We start from the raw sequence: 20,092 nt of genomic DNA on the forward strand, positions 1-20,092 counted from the left end.
GGAGCTGCACACTTAAGCAGACCAGGCTGCAATTGATCAGCCCCTGTGGATTTGTTTGTCTAAAGCATCCAAATTCAGTGAATTTCCAAAAAGAAAACTCCTGACCAGCATTTTCAGTCAATAGATTTTCACCATCAACATCCAAACTATTCATTTCAAGAGCTGGCTTTGAAATACATTCAAATATATAGCCCGCAGAGATAAAATGGTGATTAAATGCATTAATGATGTCAATTTTGTCATTATAGGGCCAGAATCTAAATAAATTTATTGGGGGAGAGAAGAGGAGACACAACCCTTCAGTGACATAACAACTTTCCAAAATGTAGCTGGGTTCCCTGTACATTCAGATAGTGTATTAACATAATAATCAGATCTTGCTTTTTTAACTATTTTTATACACACCGATTTCTCAATCGCCTGAAAGACTGCCAGTCTGGGCCCGAGTCTGTGAATCTAGCTTTGGCCCAGGCAGCATCTCTGTTGTGTATGACTTCAGATAACTCTGGACTGAACCAAAGGCAAGACCTATTTTTAATTCTCAGTTTTTTAAAGGGAGCATGTTTATCTGCAATACAATTGAAAACATTTGAGAAGTGGTTCAGAGCCAACTCTAGGTCAGGTATAGATGCAATACAATCAAAGTCAGCAAAATAAGGATCACAAACAAAAGGCCTGTTCATTAAAAAAATATGAATTCCTCTTGTTTGGTAAAACGAGGTTTGGATCTAGTCATCCGTATATCTTTGACACATACAATGGGACAGTGGTCACAAATATCCAAAGAAAATACCTACTCCCAGCATATTTCTCTGGAGTATTTGTAAATATGACGTCAATCAAAGTCGATTTCGTAGGGTCCTTTAGGTTTGGACGAGTAGGCTTTGTAATCAGCTGGCACAAATTTAGATTAGTACAAGAATCCTTTAAACAGTCAGTCAGCATCCTGCGTTTCACATGCAAGGTTAAAATCTCCAGCAATCAACACCTCTGGGGTAGTAAATATTAAAATTAAATCAGTGAGTTAGTTGAGTACACACTTCTTGGTGGAGGGTGGACGATAGGTTCCTTTAACTGTTATTTTTTGGTTTGAGCCCAAGTACCGACTTAAAGCCAACAATTAAAATTGTTTAGGACTGGTGGTAGCCTTTAACAGAGACACAGAAAGAAGATTATTTGTGTAAATAGCAACACCACCACCTTTGCCTTTCCTATCAGCCCTAAACACATTTTAACCAGGGTTTTATCAGTTAACCAAGTTTCAGATAAAATAAAAATATCAGGGTCTGCCTGAGAGGTCCACATCCTGACATGATCCATTTTAGGTAATAAACTATGAATGTTAAGTTGTAAAAATTTCAAACCTTTTCTGCATTTAAAATCACAGAGTTTCAATACAAGTCAGATTACTTTGAGATTTCAGAACAACAGGAGACTGGAGATTGGATTATAAGAGAAAACCAAGTAGGAATAGCAGTTACATTTCTCCGGTTAGCACCATTTGGCATGTCACCACTTTCACACACAACGTGTGGAACTCTCAGTGACCAAAGAGGAGATGGTAAAAACTGACTTACATGTAATGCTAATATTGTCCTCACATCAATATATATATATATATATATATATATATATATATATATTGTATATATATACACACAGTACCAGTCAAAATAATTTATTTTGACAATTTTTGACATTGTAAAATAATAGTGAATAAAAAGCGTGAAACAAATCAAAATATATTTAATATTTGAGATTCTTTAAAGTAGCCACCTTTGCCTTTGACAGCTTTGCACACACTTGGCATCAAAAAATATATGTGAATGAAATATAAATCAAACTGGAGATTTTTCAATACAATGGTTAAACACTGTTGGGATGTTCTCATGTTCAAACTCACAGGCTATTAAACACACATACTAAGCATCAGTGAACATTTCAGTTCATTGATGGTTAATTGGCTCTAACTCTCTGCTCGGTGGTGTGTGACAGGGCAGAGAAGGAGTGGGGAGATGGTATACGTGGCATCTCACTCAGCGCTGCTCGCTTCGCCCTCATGAGGCTGGAGGAGGGACCGCCTCACACCAAGAACTGGAGGTCAGTGAGTCACAGAGAGGGGTACTCACAACTACAAGATACACTTCTATTATTGCACAAGCTTTAGTCATCATCTGTACTGTACTGAACTCAAGGGAAATGTATTTGATCATACTGAGATTTGATATTGATATTTGATATATTTGATATTCATGAATTTTAAAAACAGACATTATCTATGGTATTTCTGCCGGTTTCCAGCTTTAGTCTCTCTGTAAATCTGAATGTAACTGATTGTTGATATTCTTGCTGGTTAGGCCTCAGATTATGGTTCTGGTGAGCATGGATTCAGAACAGAATGTGGAGCAGCCCCGTCTGCTGTCCCTGACCAATCAGCTGAAAGCAGGAAAAGGTCTTACCATCGTGGGTACCTCAGTGGTGGGCACCTTCCTCAACAACCATGCAGAGGCCCAGAAGGCAGACCAGGTCCGTACTGTCTGAGAGACACACACACAGAAACAGTGATGAATCATTTATGAATCATTTATAACACCCTGGTCTCTCTTCCACTGTGTGCTCCAGTCTCTGAGGAAGCTGATGGAGACAGAGAAGGTGAAGGGTTTCTCCCAGGTGGTGATCTCCTCCAACCTGAGGGATGGAACCTCCCACCTGATCCAGGTAGGGGGGCTGGGAGGCCTGAAGCACAACACTGTGCTGGTCAGCTGGCCACGCACCTGGAAACAGGTCGAGGACAACCTGCGCTTCAGGAACTTCATCGGTGAGTTAGAGGTGGTCAGATGACAGGTTTTTCACTATGCTAAGAATGCTTTGGGAAGGTTTTGTGTGTTATCATCATCATATCCTAACTCATGTTCAACACCTCTGCAGAGGTGGTTAGGGAGACAACTGCAGCCAGCATGGCTCTGCTGGTCCCTAAAAACATCGCTGCCTACCCGTCAAACGGAGAACGCTTCACTGAAGGCCACATTGACGTGTGGTGGATCGTCCATGATGGAGGCATGCTGATGCTGCTGCCCTTCCTTCTCCGCCAGCACAAGGTGGGATCCCATTTTGGGGATTTGGAGAGATCATGTTTTTCAGTGTTTGTTATTCAGCAATCAGCCATAGACTTCCTTGTGTTGACAGGTTTGGAGGAAGTGTAAGATGCGCATCTTCACCGTGGCCCAAATGGACGACAACAGCATCCAGATGAAGAAAGACCTGATCACCTTCCTGTATCACCTGCGTATCGATGCCGAGGTCGAGGTGGTGGAAATGGTGAGGGACAAAAACATGTTATATTTTTTTAACATATGCTCCGTAAGGTGATGTATTGGTGAGAGCAATGGCAGTTCAGTCAAATAATGTGCATTGATATATTTTAACACCCATTTGCCTTTTTAGCATGACAGTGACATCTCAGCCTATACATATGAGAAGACCCTGGTGATGGAGCAGCGCTCCCAGATCCTCAAACAGATGCACCTCACCAAAAATGAGATGGAGAGAGAGGTAAGCTCTGACACCTCCCTCCTCTAATGTATAACTCATACATAGGTAACTGACTATGATTTAATGTTACCAGTGTGGTTGTTAGCAATCACCAAACAAAGCCATAATGGCCAAAAGAAAGTTCCTATGGTTTATCTAACCCCTTTTAGTACCACTTGTGTTGAATAAAACAATGCCCTTATAGATTATCTGAAGGTTTTTTAGCTCACCTCTACCTTGTTATTTGTATTCAGCCAGCCATCATCACTCACTGAATTTGAAATGCCAGCAACAGGGCAAGGCAGCAGGGGAATGATTATAATTACTGAGCTAGGTTTAAAATGCAATCTCTGTGTCTGCACTTGCCTGGTCTGATCTGTCTCATTAATCAAGAAAGCAAGCTGAACAATATTAACATCAGATAAGATAATGTATGAGGACTTACAGAACAACCTGTGTGCTCTTAAAATGACTATTCCACTTCAAAAACAAGTATTCATTCTATAATGTCATGCATGTAAAAAATAAAAAAAATACAGGAAAACACATGCTACAGAACATATGCATTAAATCTGGCTTTGCGTTGAGCTATCCACCCCTCAGTTATAATCTGTCAAGTATTGACACATTGCTTCTCTGTGATTTGTTGTACCAGTAACTTACATATCTCGACTCAAAGTTTCATGTTTGAACTCTTTGTCTCTCTTTAAAACCCCTTGCTGCTTTGATTTCCACAGATCCAGAGCATCACTGATTCATCCCGTGGTTCTATCCGTCGTAAGAACCCGTCTAACTTGCAGTCTCAGCAGAGCAGTGAGGAGCCGGCAGGAGTCAGCGTGGAGGAGACACCAGAGGAGGAGGTACAGAAGTGTCCTCATACCTAACTCTCTGAGTGTAACAGTGTAGGTTCCGTCCCTCTCTTCGCCCCAACCCGGGCTCGAACCAGGGACCCTTGCACACATCAACAACTGACACCCACCGAAGCATCGTTACCCATCGCGCCACAAAAGCCGCGGCCCTTGCAACGCAAGGGGAAACCCTACTTCAAGTCTCAGAGCGAGTGACGTCACCGATTGAAACGCTATTAGCGCGCACCACCGCTAACTAACTAGCCATTTCACATCGGTTACACTCACCCCCCCTTTGACCTCCTCCTTTTCCGCAGCAACCAATGATCCGGGTCAACAGCATCAATGTAACAGTGTAGGTTCCGTCCCTCTCTTCGCCCCAACCCAGGCTCGAACCAGGGACCCTTGCACACATCAACAACTGACACCCAGCGAAGCATCGTTACCCATCGCGCCACAAAAGCCGCGGCCCTTGCAACGCAAGGGGAAACCCTACTACAAGTCTCAGAGCGAGTGACGTCACCGATTGAAACGCTATTAGCGCGCACCACCGCTAACTAACTAGCCATTTCACATCGGTTACATGAGCAACCTTTGTACTATGTGTAAAGGATGCCACACTGCTTGCTTAACGAGCACCGATTCTTCCTGATTTGGCTCACACCGAGGCTCCAACCAAGGACCTGTGCCTTGCTAGCGCACGTGACCGTCCTCCTAAAGCATCTTACCAGTCAGTGTCACATGAAAAGCTAGCTATTCTCTGGCATAAGTGGGGACACTTCAGGCTGAGGAGTAAGTTTCACACATCCCCTATGTGCTACATTCACCCCTAAAACCTACTCAACAGCGACCCCAGTGTTGAGCTGAGCGCAACTGTAGATCCGAGTCACTAGGCACCACTGTAATAGACATCACGCTGCTTCCTTAGCTAGTACCACATCCTCCTTATTCGGCTCACACCAAGCCTCAAACCCAGGACCTGTGCCTTGCTTGCACACGTGACCACCCCTCCTAAAGCGTCTTACCAGTCAGCGCCACACAAAAACCTAGCTATTCTCTGGCGTAATTGGGGACACTTCAGGCTGAGGAGTAAGTTTCACACATCCCCATGTGCTACTCTATCTGTCCTTCATTCTGCTGTGTTTAAATGGTCCTATTATTTCTCACCATCTCTCTCATCTGCTGCATTTTTCTTTGTTCTGTCTATCCTCTGTCATCTATAGGGCTACTCCTCTGTCAAAATGCCAATTCTCTCACTTTGACATTGTTCTCTGGCGTGTAGCATTTTAAGGGGACCTTTTCCTCTACAGCCTAAAGAAGGGATATGACAGAACAGCATCTTACCTAGTTTCTTTGTTACAGTGCCCCAATTGTGCTTTCAACTCACCGCCCAGTGGTGGTCTGGTGTTTTTATTGCATCACCCCAACTGACAGTTCTCTTTCTTTCCTTCACCCTGTCACGTTGTTGTGTGGTGTCCCTCTCTTAGTCTGTGGCTGTCTCCCGCCCTAAACAGGTGCAGCTGATCCACAATAAGAACCCCACGTCCCCCACCACGCCCGCAGGGAGCGCTGCCACCCCCGGGTCGGAGGTGCAGATGACCTGGACAGACAAGGCTGAGACCCAGGCTGCAGCAGGCCACCCAGAGCAGGGCGGGGTCAAAGACATCTTCAACATGAAGCCGTGAGTCTGCTGTCACTTTCACTTTCAATCACGCGTCCAAAGGCTTGTGTGGACCACTCTCTTAGGAAAAAAAGGTGCTATCTAGAACCTTTAAGGTTCTTCGGCTGTCCCCATAGGAGAACCCTTTGAATAACCGCTTTTGGTTTCAGATAGAACCCTTTTGGTTCCATGTAGAACCATTTTGGGTTCAATATAGAACCCTTTCAACAGAGGGTTCTACATGGAACCCAAAAGTGTTCTACCTGGAACCAAAAAGGGTTCTAACCTGGAACCAACGAGGGTTCTCCTTTGGGGACAGCCGAAGAATGCTTTTGCAACCCTTTTTTTCTGGGAGTGTACTCCTAAACCGTGTTAAATGCAGAAGACACATTTCAGTTGAATGCATTGTTGTACAACTGACTAGGTATCCCCCTTTCCCTTTAAAGTAAATAGAAAATAAGGACAAAGTATTTATAGGTTGTTACTGTTGGGGGGTGGCAGTGGTTTATAAGCTAGTTTCAGAAGTAATACCACAAAGGTTTGAAAGGCTTTGAGTGTCATCCGCACAACACAACTTCTCAATGTAAGTTCAGTATTGTAAAGATCTCTGAATTGTCATTCTCTTCTTACCATGCTGCAGGGAGTGGGAGAGCCTGTAAGTATTATATTAGCATGATATTTAAAAGTTTTCCATGCATGTTGTGAAATAGCAGTAATGATGCAACATGCATTCTGTACTGTACTCCTGTCTGTCCCGTCAGGAACCAGTCCAACGTGAGGCGCATGCACACAGCACTGAGGCTCAATGAGGTCATCATGAAGAAGTCCAAGGAGGCCAAGCTGGTGCTGCTCAACATGCCTGGACCACCCAAGAACCGCATGGGAGAGGAAAACTGTATCCTATCATATCTTTGGCATAATATGTTATATTATAGACTTCTGTATTTTATAATACTATAACAATACGTAGCTTCTACTGTCATAAATGTAAGTCAAACCAAAAGGCTCAACAGGATAGCTGGCATGAATAGGCTACAAAAGCCAGATGTGAAAACTTGCTTATTCCTTAACTCTAATCCTTTCTCAGATATGGAGTTCCTGGAAGTCCTCACCGAGGGTCTCAACCGGGTCCTCCTAGTACGTGGTGGTGGACGCGAGGTCATCACCATCTACTCCTGAGAGACCTCAAATCAAATCCACACCCATTCACCTTGCAGCTTAATGGTTTATGGCCCCTGCTTCCACCCTCCCTGCACCTTTACTTCAGTCACATCCCTCACATCCCACACACACACACACACACACACACACACACACACACACACACACACACACACACACACACACATCCCACACACACACACATCCCACACACACACACACACACACACACACACACACACACACATCCCACACACACACACATCCCACACACACACACACACACACACACACATCCCACACACACACACATCCCACACACACACACATCCCACACACACACACACACACACACACACACACACACACACACACACACACACACATCCCACACACACACACATCCCACACACACACACACACACACACACACACACACCCACACACACACACACACACACACACATCCCACACACACACACATCCCACACACACACACACACACACACACATCCCACACACACACACATCCCACACACACACACACACACACACACACACACACACACACACACACACACACACACACACACACACACACACATAAACCCATCCCATAACATATCAGCTCACTTTGCACTACGTAGTTAGTACCCCCCCCCAAAGGCACCAGCTGAATTCTACTTTACTCTCAATCACCTCTACCAGCATCATGTCTGCTCCTCTCATCATCTAGAAAGCTGTGGCATCAAACCTGTTTAGGTTTTTCAATGGCTATCAGATCACTAGATGTCAAATGGCACATGAGTTTCTTCTCATACAGAGGAGTGGACATATTCAAAAGACAAATTATTCCCCAAACTAGAGGTCAGATGTTTTTGTTGTGTTTGTCCTTGTGTTTTATTTGATCTGTCTGTCAATCTTGTTGCTTTTCTTATTATTTTTGTAGGGATGTGGGTTACTTGCAAGAGAAGGATGGATACATTCTCATTGCTGGTCTATTTCATGTTTTACTTTTTATTTATTTATGCATACATTTATTTTGAGAATACAGTTAATATGTTTTTTGTTGTGCATTTGGTTGTTTTATGTTATGTACGATATGATGTGTTGAAGTCATTGAGGGAAGAGGGTGGGTCGAGAATTCATCAGTCATCAGCAACATGTCTTCCTATGGATTGTCACCTTGAGGACACCTGAGCAGCAGTGAAGTATATTACAGTCGGAAGGAAGGAGAGAGGAAGAGTTCATACCAGTCAGTTCACAGGCGGTATTTGAAATGTACTTAATGAATTGAATACATTTAATTTGTCATTGAACTGACTCAATTATGATGGAGTTGGTGTTGATCACAACCCTGGCTTTTTATACTGTGATACTGTGAAGAAACAGTACAATGAGATATTTGAAGTTGCTAAGAGACACATCATGACCTCAACCTTTGACACCCCCCCCAAAAAAAGCTGATTACTGTAAATAGTGTCCTTTGTCCAATCATTTAATACATATTACTACTAGCTATACCTTGAGAGTGCTGACAAGACTTTTAGGTGACATAAACTATTGTTATAACAGTGAAGAAACCGTGAACAATGTATTGATATAAAGTAGATAATAATTGCAAGAAACTACTGTGTTATAATCTAAAACAAAATTATATTTGTTTAATACTATCATACCAAATGGCAAACATTTCAATATTTTACCATGTAGTAGTTTACATAAGAAAATGTGAATTGCTAATTTAGAGACACTCAGAAAACTATGTTTGTGATACATTGATATATTTTTAGTAAATACATCTGTTTTTCTTCATCATGATTTGGTTTACACTAATTCCAGTCTAGAAATGTGAATTCTATAATTCTTGCCAAATACAAACATACAAATTGTGCCATATGAAAATAAATAACTTTTTGATACAAACCTCTTTGTAGTACCAAGGCAAAACTGTGTATTGAATTGACTATGTTTAAGGTGGAATTTAGCAGTGAAATTACAACTGGTTTGAATGGATAGTTTTGAACCCAGTATTACTGCGAATCTTCACGACTTTGTACTAGAATGGGAAGAAACATAATTTATTTTCAATGTGGCACAGCTATTTATTTGCTAAATATAATATTACTGTCAATTCCTAAGTTCTGCACATTTACAAGGTCATGTCTAAAGCATCAACCCTGAACTAATACATGAATCATATTAATTATTTTTGTAAACAAATATTATATGGAAATAGATACATATGTGTACATACAGGTCGACCTCATATTTGCAAGTATTTCACATATTAGTTTCTGTGCAGTGGAGGGCACTGTTTACCATGTGGTAGAAACATATGATATATTATATAAAGTCTATCTATATAAATAACTCAATTATTTTTTGTATTATATTGTTTTCAAAAGAAAATGATTGAATTTTATTTATTGAATAGTTTACGTAAAACTGGATATTTTGTGTGTGATGTGCACTGTATTTATGTGAAGGATATTGTTTATCTAACATATGACATATTATAGAGGTTCTAAAATTTCAAAAGCTGCTATACTGATCCATGTGTAAATATTGAACCAAAAACATATGGGGGAGTAGGAAGGGCATACAGGGTCGGGGTGACTTGAATAGCAAGGCAGGGTTGTTTGACACTAGTCAGTGGTTTTCAACACTGTCCTTGAGGTTCAACAGTCAGCTACGTTTTGCTCCAACAAATCACATAGTCAATGGAGTTGTTAACTGACTATTGATGTTGACATGATGCTGTTTTTGTGAGAGAAAATATATATTCAAAAGAATTCACAGCTGACATTAGTCAAACAACATCTCCACTGAGCATTATTTAGTTGGAGCAAATGCAGCCAACTTGAGGACCAACATTGACAAATATTGCTCAATATTAAGTTTAGATTGAAGACCTGAAACAATAATTTGAACTAGATATCTAAGGGCAGTTCTGAGGGCAGATAAAAAAAATATATAATGAGTTTATTTGAGATATAAAATATTTAGGTGTTTCCCAAATAGATTTTAAAATATGCTGAAATCAGTGAGGGGACTGACCTTTTTAGGTGTTTGACTGGTCCCTTAGATCCCAGTAAGACACACCAGCAAGTTTTGTTGACAGCTCTTAGCTGGGGAAGAGGTGATTAGGTCTGGGATCTTTCTAGAAGTTAGTGGAAAATAGTTATCCTCACTCAGCACACTTACTGTCTCACAAATACTACCTACAATCAAAATAATATAATCTTGGAAATATTTAGCTATACAGTATATATAACTATTTAAATAAAATCTAAAATACTATAATGTATATACAGTAACTCAAAATATTCATATGATATGACTTGTCTGAAACATGACGGTTGAAAATAATGTATTATATCCCTGTTTGCATGTTGTTTGTAACAGTAGTTTCATATGGTCTTCTTACTTTTTATTCTCGCTGAACTCTTATTTGGATTGAGTAATGCATAAAGTAAATTGTCCAAAGTGTATCTTTTGAGCTCAAAATAGGTAATTGTTTGGTCTCGGAAAACCCAGACACAGCTGGAACATTGTTTACATTGTGGGAGGCAACCCGCCTGCCTAGGGAGACTAGTAATGTATTCAATATGTTTGGCCTCAGTCATCAATTAACTACTGAAAACATTAAAAGATAAGGCGATTTGGAATATGAATTTTTGTGTCAACTGGGGATCTATGCATTTCAAACCTACTGTAAACCTAAAACATAAGACATTTCTTGGACATATATTTTGTCAGAATATGAGCAAAGTTCAGCTGTGTCCATCCAAAAAATCTACAGTTTGACATGGGTGAAATATGTTATCCGGGCTTGGGAGTACACTGCTGAGCCTATTGTTGTTGCATGAAGCTGAAGTTTCAAATGCTGCAATCTTCCGAATCAAGTAGATCCATAGCTTTTTTGTGTGTGGAGTTATTGGGTACATGAGATGACGAGTGTTGGAGCCATAGAACTATAGAACTAGAAAATCTATGTTTGGAAAATGGCTGTGTGTTGGCACATGGATGTCCGTTGTGCAGATCATCTGTATGTTTGGCTACAGTATGGTTCTTAGATATGTGGTTTCTATAGACACATAAAATCCTCCCTTATAACCAACCAACCTACTGATTCACCAGCAGTGTGATTGTGGTAGTTATTAATATTATCAAAGACAACAAAACCAGGGCTTCCACCTTTGGCAGAGGCCAGAGAGACCTTTACAGTATGGTATTATATTCACATGTTTGATGACTCCATCTCTAGAAGGGAGAGAGATGTCAGTGACAGAATTGTTGCAGTAAAGCTACCATCCTTCAGGTGTTTCCCAAGTATCATGTCCCAAATATCAGGGCTGTCAGAGTTAACTTGAGTTAACTCTTTGTAATTTTAGTGTACTAATTAATTGCATTGTCTGGAAATGTTCAAAATACCTAATATATATATATATGTATATATATATATATATACACAACTTCAAAACAAGTTGACATTGATGATAAAGAAAGTGTGCTTTAACAATGTACCTAACTTTGCTTACCGTTAGTTTGGACAAAATCAAGGTGTCAATATTATTGTAATGCTTTTTCAATAAAAAAAATCTTAAATTACTGCTCAATTAGAGTTAATTCTGAATTTGCGATTAATCACAGCAAATCCTGCAATTTAATTCGATTAAATGTTCTTAATTGTTTGACAGCCCTAGAAATATACACTGAGTGTACAAAACATTAGAAACACCTTCGTTTTATTGCGTTGCACCCCCTTTTGCCCTCAGAAAAGCCTCAATTCTTCGATGCATGGACTCTACAAGGTGTTGAAGCGTTCCACAGGGATGCTGAACCAAGTTGAGTCCAATGCTTCCCACAGTTGTGTCAAGTTGGTTGGATGTCCTTGGGTGGTGAACCATTCTTGATACACATAGAAAACTGTTGAGTGTGAAAAACCCAGCAGCGTTGCAGTTCTTGACACACTGAAACCTGTTCCCCTGGTACCTAGTACCATACCCTGTTCAAAGTCACTTAAATATTTTGTCTTGCCCATTCACCCTCTGAATGGCACACACAATCCATGTCTCAATTGTCTCAAGACTTAAAAAATCTTTCTTTAACCTGTCTCCTCCCCTTCATCTACACTGATTGAAGTGGATTTAACAAGTGACATCAATAAGGGATCATAGCTTTCACCTGGACAGTCTGTCATGGAAAGAGCAATGTTTTGTACACTCAGTGTACATTAGAAACCTTCTCTTGAGTAAAAAAAGATGTCAGATAATCTAAATCTTTTAACAAACAGGGTGTGAAAAGGGCTCTCAAATCCATGTATCCTTACCCTGTTACATTAGACCTTTACTTGCGCAGACTACATTGAAGTTATGAAAGTGTTCATCAGGAATGCACTTCTGTTTACAACCCTGTAAAAGAACCTGAATAAACTCGGCCAATTTGTTTAGACCATTGATTTATTCATTTATAATCCAACATGTTATATTGCTGAGAGGCTATTTGTGTCAGTCCAAAGCAGGGACAGGCTTTTCACTGTGATAGTTCTAGTGCATATGTGCACAATTGTGAATAATTGTGATTGGTTTAATGCATGCACGTAATGTATACTGCAGTGTGTTTCTGCAATTTAATATTCAGCATTTAATTTATTTATATTTATTTATTTTACAATTTAGGTAAAGAATTTGTGGCCACATAAAGTAAATCACAGTGGTAATATAACTGCAATGGTCTTACTGTGCACATTTGCTCAATAATTGTTGATACATGTTGATTTAGATTGAAAATGAATCATTATGAAATTATTTAACTGCAACACTGAGTTTGCCCCCCCCAATACAATTATGTCAGCGGCTTCCAGTGTAATCAAAAGTCACAGGGGAAATACAACTTTAATCAATCATAACCCTTGTGAAGGGCTATTCAGTCCAAGGAAATCTAGACACATAACTCTATTCGTAGAACCTTCCTCTACATCAGTGTCTCAAATGACACCCTTTATTTGCAATGTTGGGCACTTTGGACTTGGTCAAAATCTGTCCACTATATGGTGAATTTGAAAGAAAAAAACTGCCATTTTATGTACAAGCTCCAACTGCTGTATTGCACTTCCACCCATATTCTTCTAAAATAGCAATTATTTTTCATACAGACCTATTCTTGATTAAGCAAGGAACTGTTTTGCTGTTTTAACTGAGGACTGCATAGTGTGAGGGGGATTTTGTAGCTTTTACTGAGAATGGACTAATGTGTGTTCTCTATTCTGGTTTCCTAAGACTTTAGAACCTAGTATATGCATGTAGATGTGCCGTTTTCATGACAGTAAAGTAAACCTCAACACATTGTATTAATGTTGAATAAGCCACCTTTTTTTTAGAAGGTTGAATTTTTGTGCAACCCTCATGATTCCTTCATCATCTCGAGAAGTGTGAGCACTTAACGCAAGCAGGAGAAAAAAACAAAAGCTAGTGTTTCTAAATCTTCCCGTATGATACTGTATTTATACTTGGTCCATAAGAGCATTGTAATGCATTTTTAAATGTAGACCTTTATATAGATCTAAGAATAGCTATCTTGATTACTAATTGTTTTGTGTTCACAATTTTATGTTCCCTTTCCTAGGAACAAGAGTGATGATGTAGAAAAAAATGTAGTGGCGTGTTCAGATATGTCTGTGTGTGCAGTGTGTGTGGGTGTATGTGTATGCATGTGTTTGTTTGAGAGAGGACATTGTATTTAACGAAAAGATGAAGAATAAAGATGGGACATCTGTAAATAAAACAGTAATTATCAAAGTAGAGCTTAGATGTTTAATTTGTGTGTCAATGCAAGTTTAATATTTTACAGATATAGAACTATGTATTCTCTATTGTGTTCAATAATGATATATAAACAGTTGTTTTACTGTGTTGTTTTACCATGTCAAAGGCGTATACATCAATGGCTAATGGTTTCCTCAAACCATTTTATAGTTTTGTCTGCACAAAATGCAATAAACTAAAGTCATTTTATTACAACTTTGCTTGCAGGCGTATTCTTTGTTTATAGCCAAACTATTGAGGGTCTTACTAAACAGTTCAAAGCATTTTAAATGCTTAAAAACACTCATGAACTTCTTTGGTCCAGTGACATTTTCTAGACAGAGAAATACTTTGGGAGTGAAACAGTACTTTTATATGTGAGGGGGCAGGAGACCATTCCAGTCAGCTTGAGGCGTCACTACAGACCCGGGTTCGATTCCGGGCTGTGTTGCAGCTGGCCGCGACCGGGAGACACATGAGGCAATGCACAATTGGCCCAGCATCGCCCGGGTTAGGGGAGGGTTTGGTTGGCCGGGATGACCTTGTCCCATTGCGTTCTAGCGACTCCTGTGGCGGGCCGGGAGCATGCATGCTAACCCCGTCGCCAGTTGTACGGCGTTTCCTCCGACACATTGGTGCGGCTGGCTTCCAGGTTAAGCGAGCAGTGTGTCAAGAAGCAGTGTGGCTTGGTAGGGTCGTGTTTCGGAGGACGCATGGCTCTTGACCTTCACCTATCCTGAGTCTGTACGGGAGTTGCAGCGATGGGACAAGACTGTAACTACCAATTGGAAGTCACAAAAAAGTAATCATTTTTAAATATATAATAATAATACATTGTTATAGATTAAATGTTTACCATAGAGCTGTTTGAAAAAATTATGAAATAGCATAAGCAGGTTAGGCAGACTCACCCCAATGCACTATTTAAACTCAGACTGTTATGACAAGTGTTCTTATCTCACCAAGCAAAGCTCAAAAGATTGTAGGCATATTTTTCTTATGGACAAAGTGCACCAGAAGACCTTGTTTTTTATATGACACTTGCATCATCATATAGTATCATACGTCTTACTCAGTTATACACAATAACCACAGTATGAGTCATAATACCCATAAAACCTAGCGGTCAAACAGGGAAATGGTTCCAATCATTTTCCCACCATTCATTTTTCCCATAGGGGATTTTAAAAGCACGTGTAGGCTTACCCTGGCGGGACGTTTTGATAACCGTGTAAATCTCTTTAGGACAAGGTGAATATTATCAATACATTCGGCTGTATTTACCCCCCAAAATTAAATGCTCATTAGCTTTTAATGTGGCGATCATAAAGAACTACAAATGCCACGATGATTTGGATGAGACTGCCGAATCGAGGCAAAGGTAAGAATCTGTGGATTGACTATCTAATGTTAACTAAATGTAGTAATGAATAAATTGGCAACATTTATTTAAATGTAAAATTCTTGAACTGTCTTGTACAAGTTTGAAATTGACACAATGCCTGTCAGCCAAGGTGTAAGCTAGAGATGACGTGCAGGAGCTTGCAGGGATTTGTAATTTTGCATGATGTCTACTTTTATGCCAATTATAATTTTTTGAATCTGAGAGGAAATAGAGCCGACTATATTGATAAAAGTCACATTGTCTGAGGGATATTTACATGGTTATCAAAACGTCACGCTAGTGTAATCCTACACGAAACATAGCCCATATTTTAAGTGTTTCTAAAAAATGTATGATGAAAAAAGAATTGGAACCATTTCCCTGTTTGATCAATAGGTTTTATGGGTATTATGATACGTCACTGTGGGTCTCTATAGCATACAAATTGGATGACAATTTATCATACATCTTGGAGGATGTGTAGTATTATACATCTTTCTCTGAGAACAGGTTGCTTGTTGCGCTATAACAACAAAGGAGAATTACGGGGAGAATTAACGTTGGCGGTTAGGGGAACTAACGACAAAGGTTAGGATAATTTTACGTAAAAGGTTAGGAGAACTTAAACAACGGTTGTAATAAAAATTGTGTGAATTTACAAAGCAGGTTAGATGTATTGGGTTAAGTTTAGAATAAAAGTTAGCTAAAATTCTACAGTTATGCCGACATGACTCAAACACACAACCTTTGGATTGCTAGACAGTCACAGATTACACCCATCCATCCTCCTAGACTAACCTCCCTACTTTCATTGCTGTCTAAATCTTGGAGGTGCTCAGAAATACGTAAAGTATGTTTCGTATGGCTCTGAAGCCGGGCTGTTATTTGTGGAAGTATTTTGAAGTCTGGCAGTTTTTTTAATGAACTTTATTTTGTATTGCTTTTTTAAATGTATCAATACATTTTAATAGCTTTGAATGTTTGTTATTTTCAAATGTTAATAGTATATTTGACAAATCCTTTGTTTTTTTGTGCAACTCATAAAGTAAATTAACTTAGTTCGTACTACATTAATTTCTTCTTGCTTTTTCAATTTAATGCATGGAAAAGATTGTGTAAGAACATTCAGGTAACCTTAGCGGAATTAGCCAATTATCAAGGTCAATGTTTTTATATCAAAAGTAACTCAATTACTTTTACTCTGAGTACTTAGACTGCTTGAGTGGTGCAGCAGTCTAAGACACTACATCTCAGTGCTAGAGGCATCACTGCAGACACCCTGGTTCAAATCCAGGCTGTATCACAACCAGCTGTGATTGGGAGTCCCATAGGGCAGTGCACAATTGGCCCAGTGTTGTCTGGTTTTGGCCGGTGTAGGCCGTCATTGTAAATAAGAATTTGTTCTTAATTAACTGACTTGCCTTGTTAAATAAAGGAAAAATACACACATTTTACTCAAGTGAAAGTAAATGTAATTATAGTAACTAAAGAAAAGGACTAGGGTGGACAGTATCTTAAGCTAGGTTAAGGAGTGATATTGCCACTATGGTGCATCTGTAAGAACGGTTTCCAGTTCAGAGTAGTTATAAACTACAAAAGAACACAGGAGCACATTTTTATTTATTTATTTTTATTTCACCTTTATTTAACCAGGTAGGCAAGTTGAGAACAAGTTCTCATTTACAATTGCGACCTGGCCAAGATAAAGCAAAGCAGTTCGACAACATACAAAAACACAGAGTTACACATGGAGTAAAACAACATACAATCAATGATGCAGTAGAAAAAAATAAGACTATATACAATGTGAGCAAATGATGTGAGATAATGGAGGTAAAGGCAAAAAAATGCCATGGTGGCAAAGTAAATAAAGTATGGCAAGAAAAAACACTGGAATGGTAGATTTGTAGTTTGAAGAAAGTTAAAAGTTAAAATATAAATAATATGGTGCAAAGGAGCAAAATAAATAAAATAAATAAATACAGTAGGGGAAAAGGTAGTAGTTTGGGCTCAATTAAAGATGGGCTATGTACAGGTGCAGAGATCTGTGAGCTGCTCTGACAGCTGGTGCTTAAAGCTAGTGAGGGAGATAAGTGTTTCCAGTTTTAGAGATTTTTGTAGTTCGTTCCAGTCATTGGCAGCTGAGAACTGGAAGGAGAGACGACCAAAGGAGGAGTTGGCTTTAGGGGTGACCAGAGAGATATACCTGCTGGAGCGCGTGCTACAGGTGGGTGCTGCTATGGTGACCAGTGAGCGGAGATAAGGGGGGACTTTACCTAGCAGGGTCTTGTAGATGACCTGGAGCCAATGTGTTTGGCGACGATGATGAAGTGAAGGCCAGCCAACGAGAGCATACAGGTCGCAGTGGTGGGTTGTATATGGGGCTTTGGTGACAAAACGGATGGCACTGTGATAGACTGCATCCAGCTTGTTGAGTAGGGTATTGGAGGCTATTTTGTAAATGACATCGCCGAAGTCGAGGATTGGTAGGATGGTCAGTTTTACGAGGGTATGTTTGGCAGCATGAGTGAAGGATGCTTTGTTGCGAAATAGGAAGCCAATTCTAGATTTCACTTTGGATTGAGGGGTAGGATGGAGATATGGTATTGCTTGTAAGGCAGGTAGGTATGATAGGTAAGGTTCTGAAATTATGTTGTGGTTTTGGAGGACACTAAAGGATAGATACAACACAGATACAACACAGACATGATTAACCAGTGTCATAACTAATAACATAATATAAAGTAGCCTATACAATATCAAAAACAAGCTAGTATAAACTAGGATATTGAACATGCAGTACTGGACATCCCTACTCCATTGAAGTTAACATTTTTAAGGGTAAAGTAAGAGTTAAGGTTAGATCAGGGTTATCAGGGTTATGGTTAGGGTAAGAGTAAGGGTTAAGGTTAGGGTTTAGGGTAGGGGAGTCCCAAGGATCCTGGATAGCACTGATCGTCAGATCACCCAAAACAAAGGAAAGGAATAAAGGACATGGGCCGCCCCATGCCACCACAAACACTGAACAACACTGAGGAAAGAACAACCTGCCTTTATACAACGATTGTCTATTATATTGACAAGATAGTCAAGTGAAAGCTCTAACAATGGAAATAGATGTCTTCGGGTCTCAAAGATGGAAGGCAGGCGGGGAGGAGGTGAGGTGAGATCAGGTGGGAATTTTCTAGCCAAGGAGAGGGCCGATATGAGTTTTAACAAGCCATAGAGATAGATAGAGGCCTCATCTTTGCATCTGTGCCATTATAACATATGACACAGCATGGGCAGTGACATTGAGGCTATCTCCATTTTAAATGTTCCTTTTCTTCATTGGCTAATTGCACCCAACTCATAGGAATCCCCATGCAATTGACTACTTTAAAATGATGAAAGCCCTCAATGGCAATGTCCAAGCTAAAACGGGTTACATCGATGAGTCCTCGATCTATCGCTATGACAACAGGCACATCTTTTTTTTCAAGTAGCCGAAATACAACGTGCGTCCACTTACATCAGTGCATTCATAACAACTTAAACATTATAAATAAGCCTCATGTAGCAAACTGACGTTGCTTCCAGAGTCCGTTTGGAACTCACGTTGCTTCCAGAGTTTTTGAACTCGGTAATGAGTGTTGCAACCAAGGAAAGACGATTTTTACACGCTTCAGAGCTCAGCGGTCCCGTTCTGTGAGCTTGTGTGGCCTACCACTTCATGGCTGAGCTGTTGTTGCTCCTAGATGTTTCCATTTCACAATAACAGCACATTCAATTGACCGGAGCAACTCTAGCAGGGTGGAAATTTGATGAACTGTCTTGATGGCAGGTGGCATCCTATAACGGTGCCACGTTGAAAGTCAGTGAGCTCTTCAATAAGGCCATTCTACTGCTAATGTTTGTCTATGGAGATTGTATGACTGTGTGCAAAATTTTATACACCTGTCAGCAAGAGGTGTGGCTGAAATAGCCAAATCCACAAATTTTAAGGGGTGTCCACATACTTTTGCATATATAGTGTATTTTAATACTCTTTCCACCCATGTAATATACACAGAACAAAGAGCAATATGTAAAGTTTTGGTCCAATGTTTCATGAGCTGAAATAAAAGATCCCAGAAATGTTCCATACACACAAAAAGCTGATTTTTCTCAAATGATGTGCACAAATTTGTTTACATCCCTATTAGTGAGCATTTCTCCTTTGCCAAGATAATCCACCTGACAGGTGTGGCATATTAAGAAGCTGATTAAACAGCATGATCATTACACAGTTGCACCTTGTGCTGGGGGCAATATAAGGCCTCTCTAAAATGTGCTGTTTTTTCACACAACACAATGCCACAGATGTCTCAAAGTGTGCAATTGGCATGCTGACTGCAGGAATGTCCAACAGAGCTGTTGCCATAGAATTTAACCTGTTATGGATAGGGGGCAGTATTTTCACGGCTGGATAAAAAACATACCCGATTTAATCTGATTATTACTCCTGCCCAGAAACTAGAATATGCATATAATTATTAGCTTTGGATAGAAAACACCCTAAAGTTTCTAAAACTGTTTGAATGGTGTCTGTGAGTATAATAGACCTCATTTGGCAGGCCAAAACATGAGAAGATTCTGTTCAGGAAGTACCCTGTCTGACCATTTCTTCCCCTTGTTGATTCTCTCTATCCATTACAAAAGATCTCTGCTGTTACATGAC

General features: G+C 39.9%; 1 protein-coding gene across 3 annotated transcripts in view; it reads left to right on the forward strand.

Moving 5' to 3' along the window:
- LOC115168458 (solute carrier family 12 member 5) overlaps positions 1-20,092 on the forward strand; it is a 122,727-nt gene that overhangs the window by 95,759 nt on the left and 6,876 nt on the right. The window contains exons 16-26 of one of the 3 annotated variants that reach the window (XM_029723767.1): positions 1,996-2,100; positions 2,358-2,526; positions 2,623-2,818; positions 2,929-3,098; positions 3,187-3,318; positions 3,445-3,552; positions 4,269-4,391; positions 5,867-6,060; positions 6,680-6,694; positions 6,801-6,934; positions 7,127-7,347. In XM_029723767.1, coding sequence (XP_029579627.1) covers positions 1,996-2,100; positions 2,358-2,526; positions 2,623-2,818; positions 2,929-3,098; positions 3,187-3,318; positions 3,445-3,552; positions 4,269-4,391; positions 5,867-6,060; positions 6,680-6,694; positions 6,801-6,934; positions 7,127-7,218 — 1,438 coding nt within the window. In that variant the 3' untranslated portion in view covers positions 7,219-7,347. Of the gene's footprint in view, positions 1-1,995; positions 2,101-2,357; positions 2,527-2,622; positions 2,819-2,928; positions 3,099-3,186; positions 3,319-3,444; positions 3,553-4,268; positions 4,392-5,866; positions 6,061-6,679; positions 6,695-6,800; positions 6,935-7,126; positions 7,348-20,092 lie in introns of those variants that run through there. The other 2 variants (XM_029723768.1, XM_029723769.1) reach the window with 2 other exon arrangements.

The sequence above is a fragment of the Salmo trutta genome, chromosome 30 (genome assembly GCF_901001165.1).
Source record: "Salmo trutta chromosome 30, fSalTru1.1, whole genome shotgun sequence".
Lineage (NCBI taxonomy): Eukaryota > Metazoa > Chordata > Actinopteri > Salmoniformes > Salmonidae > Salmo > Salmo trutta.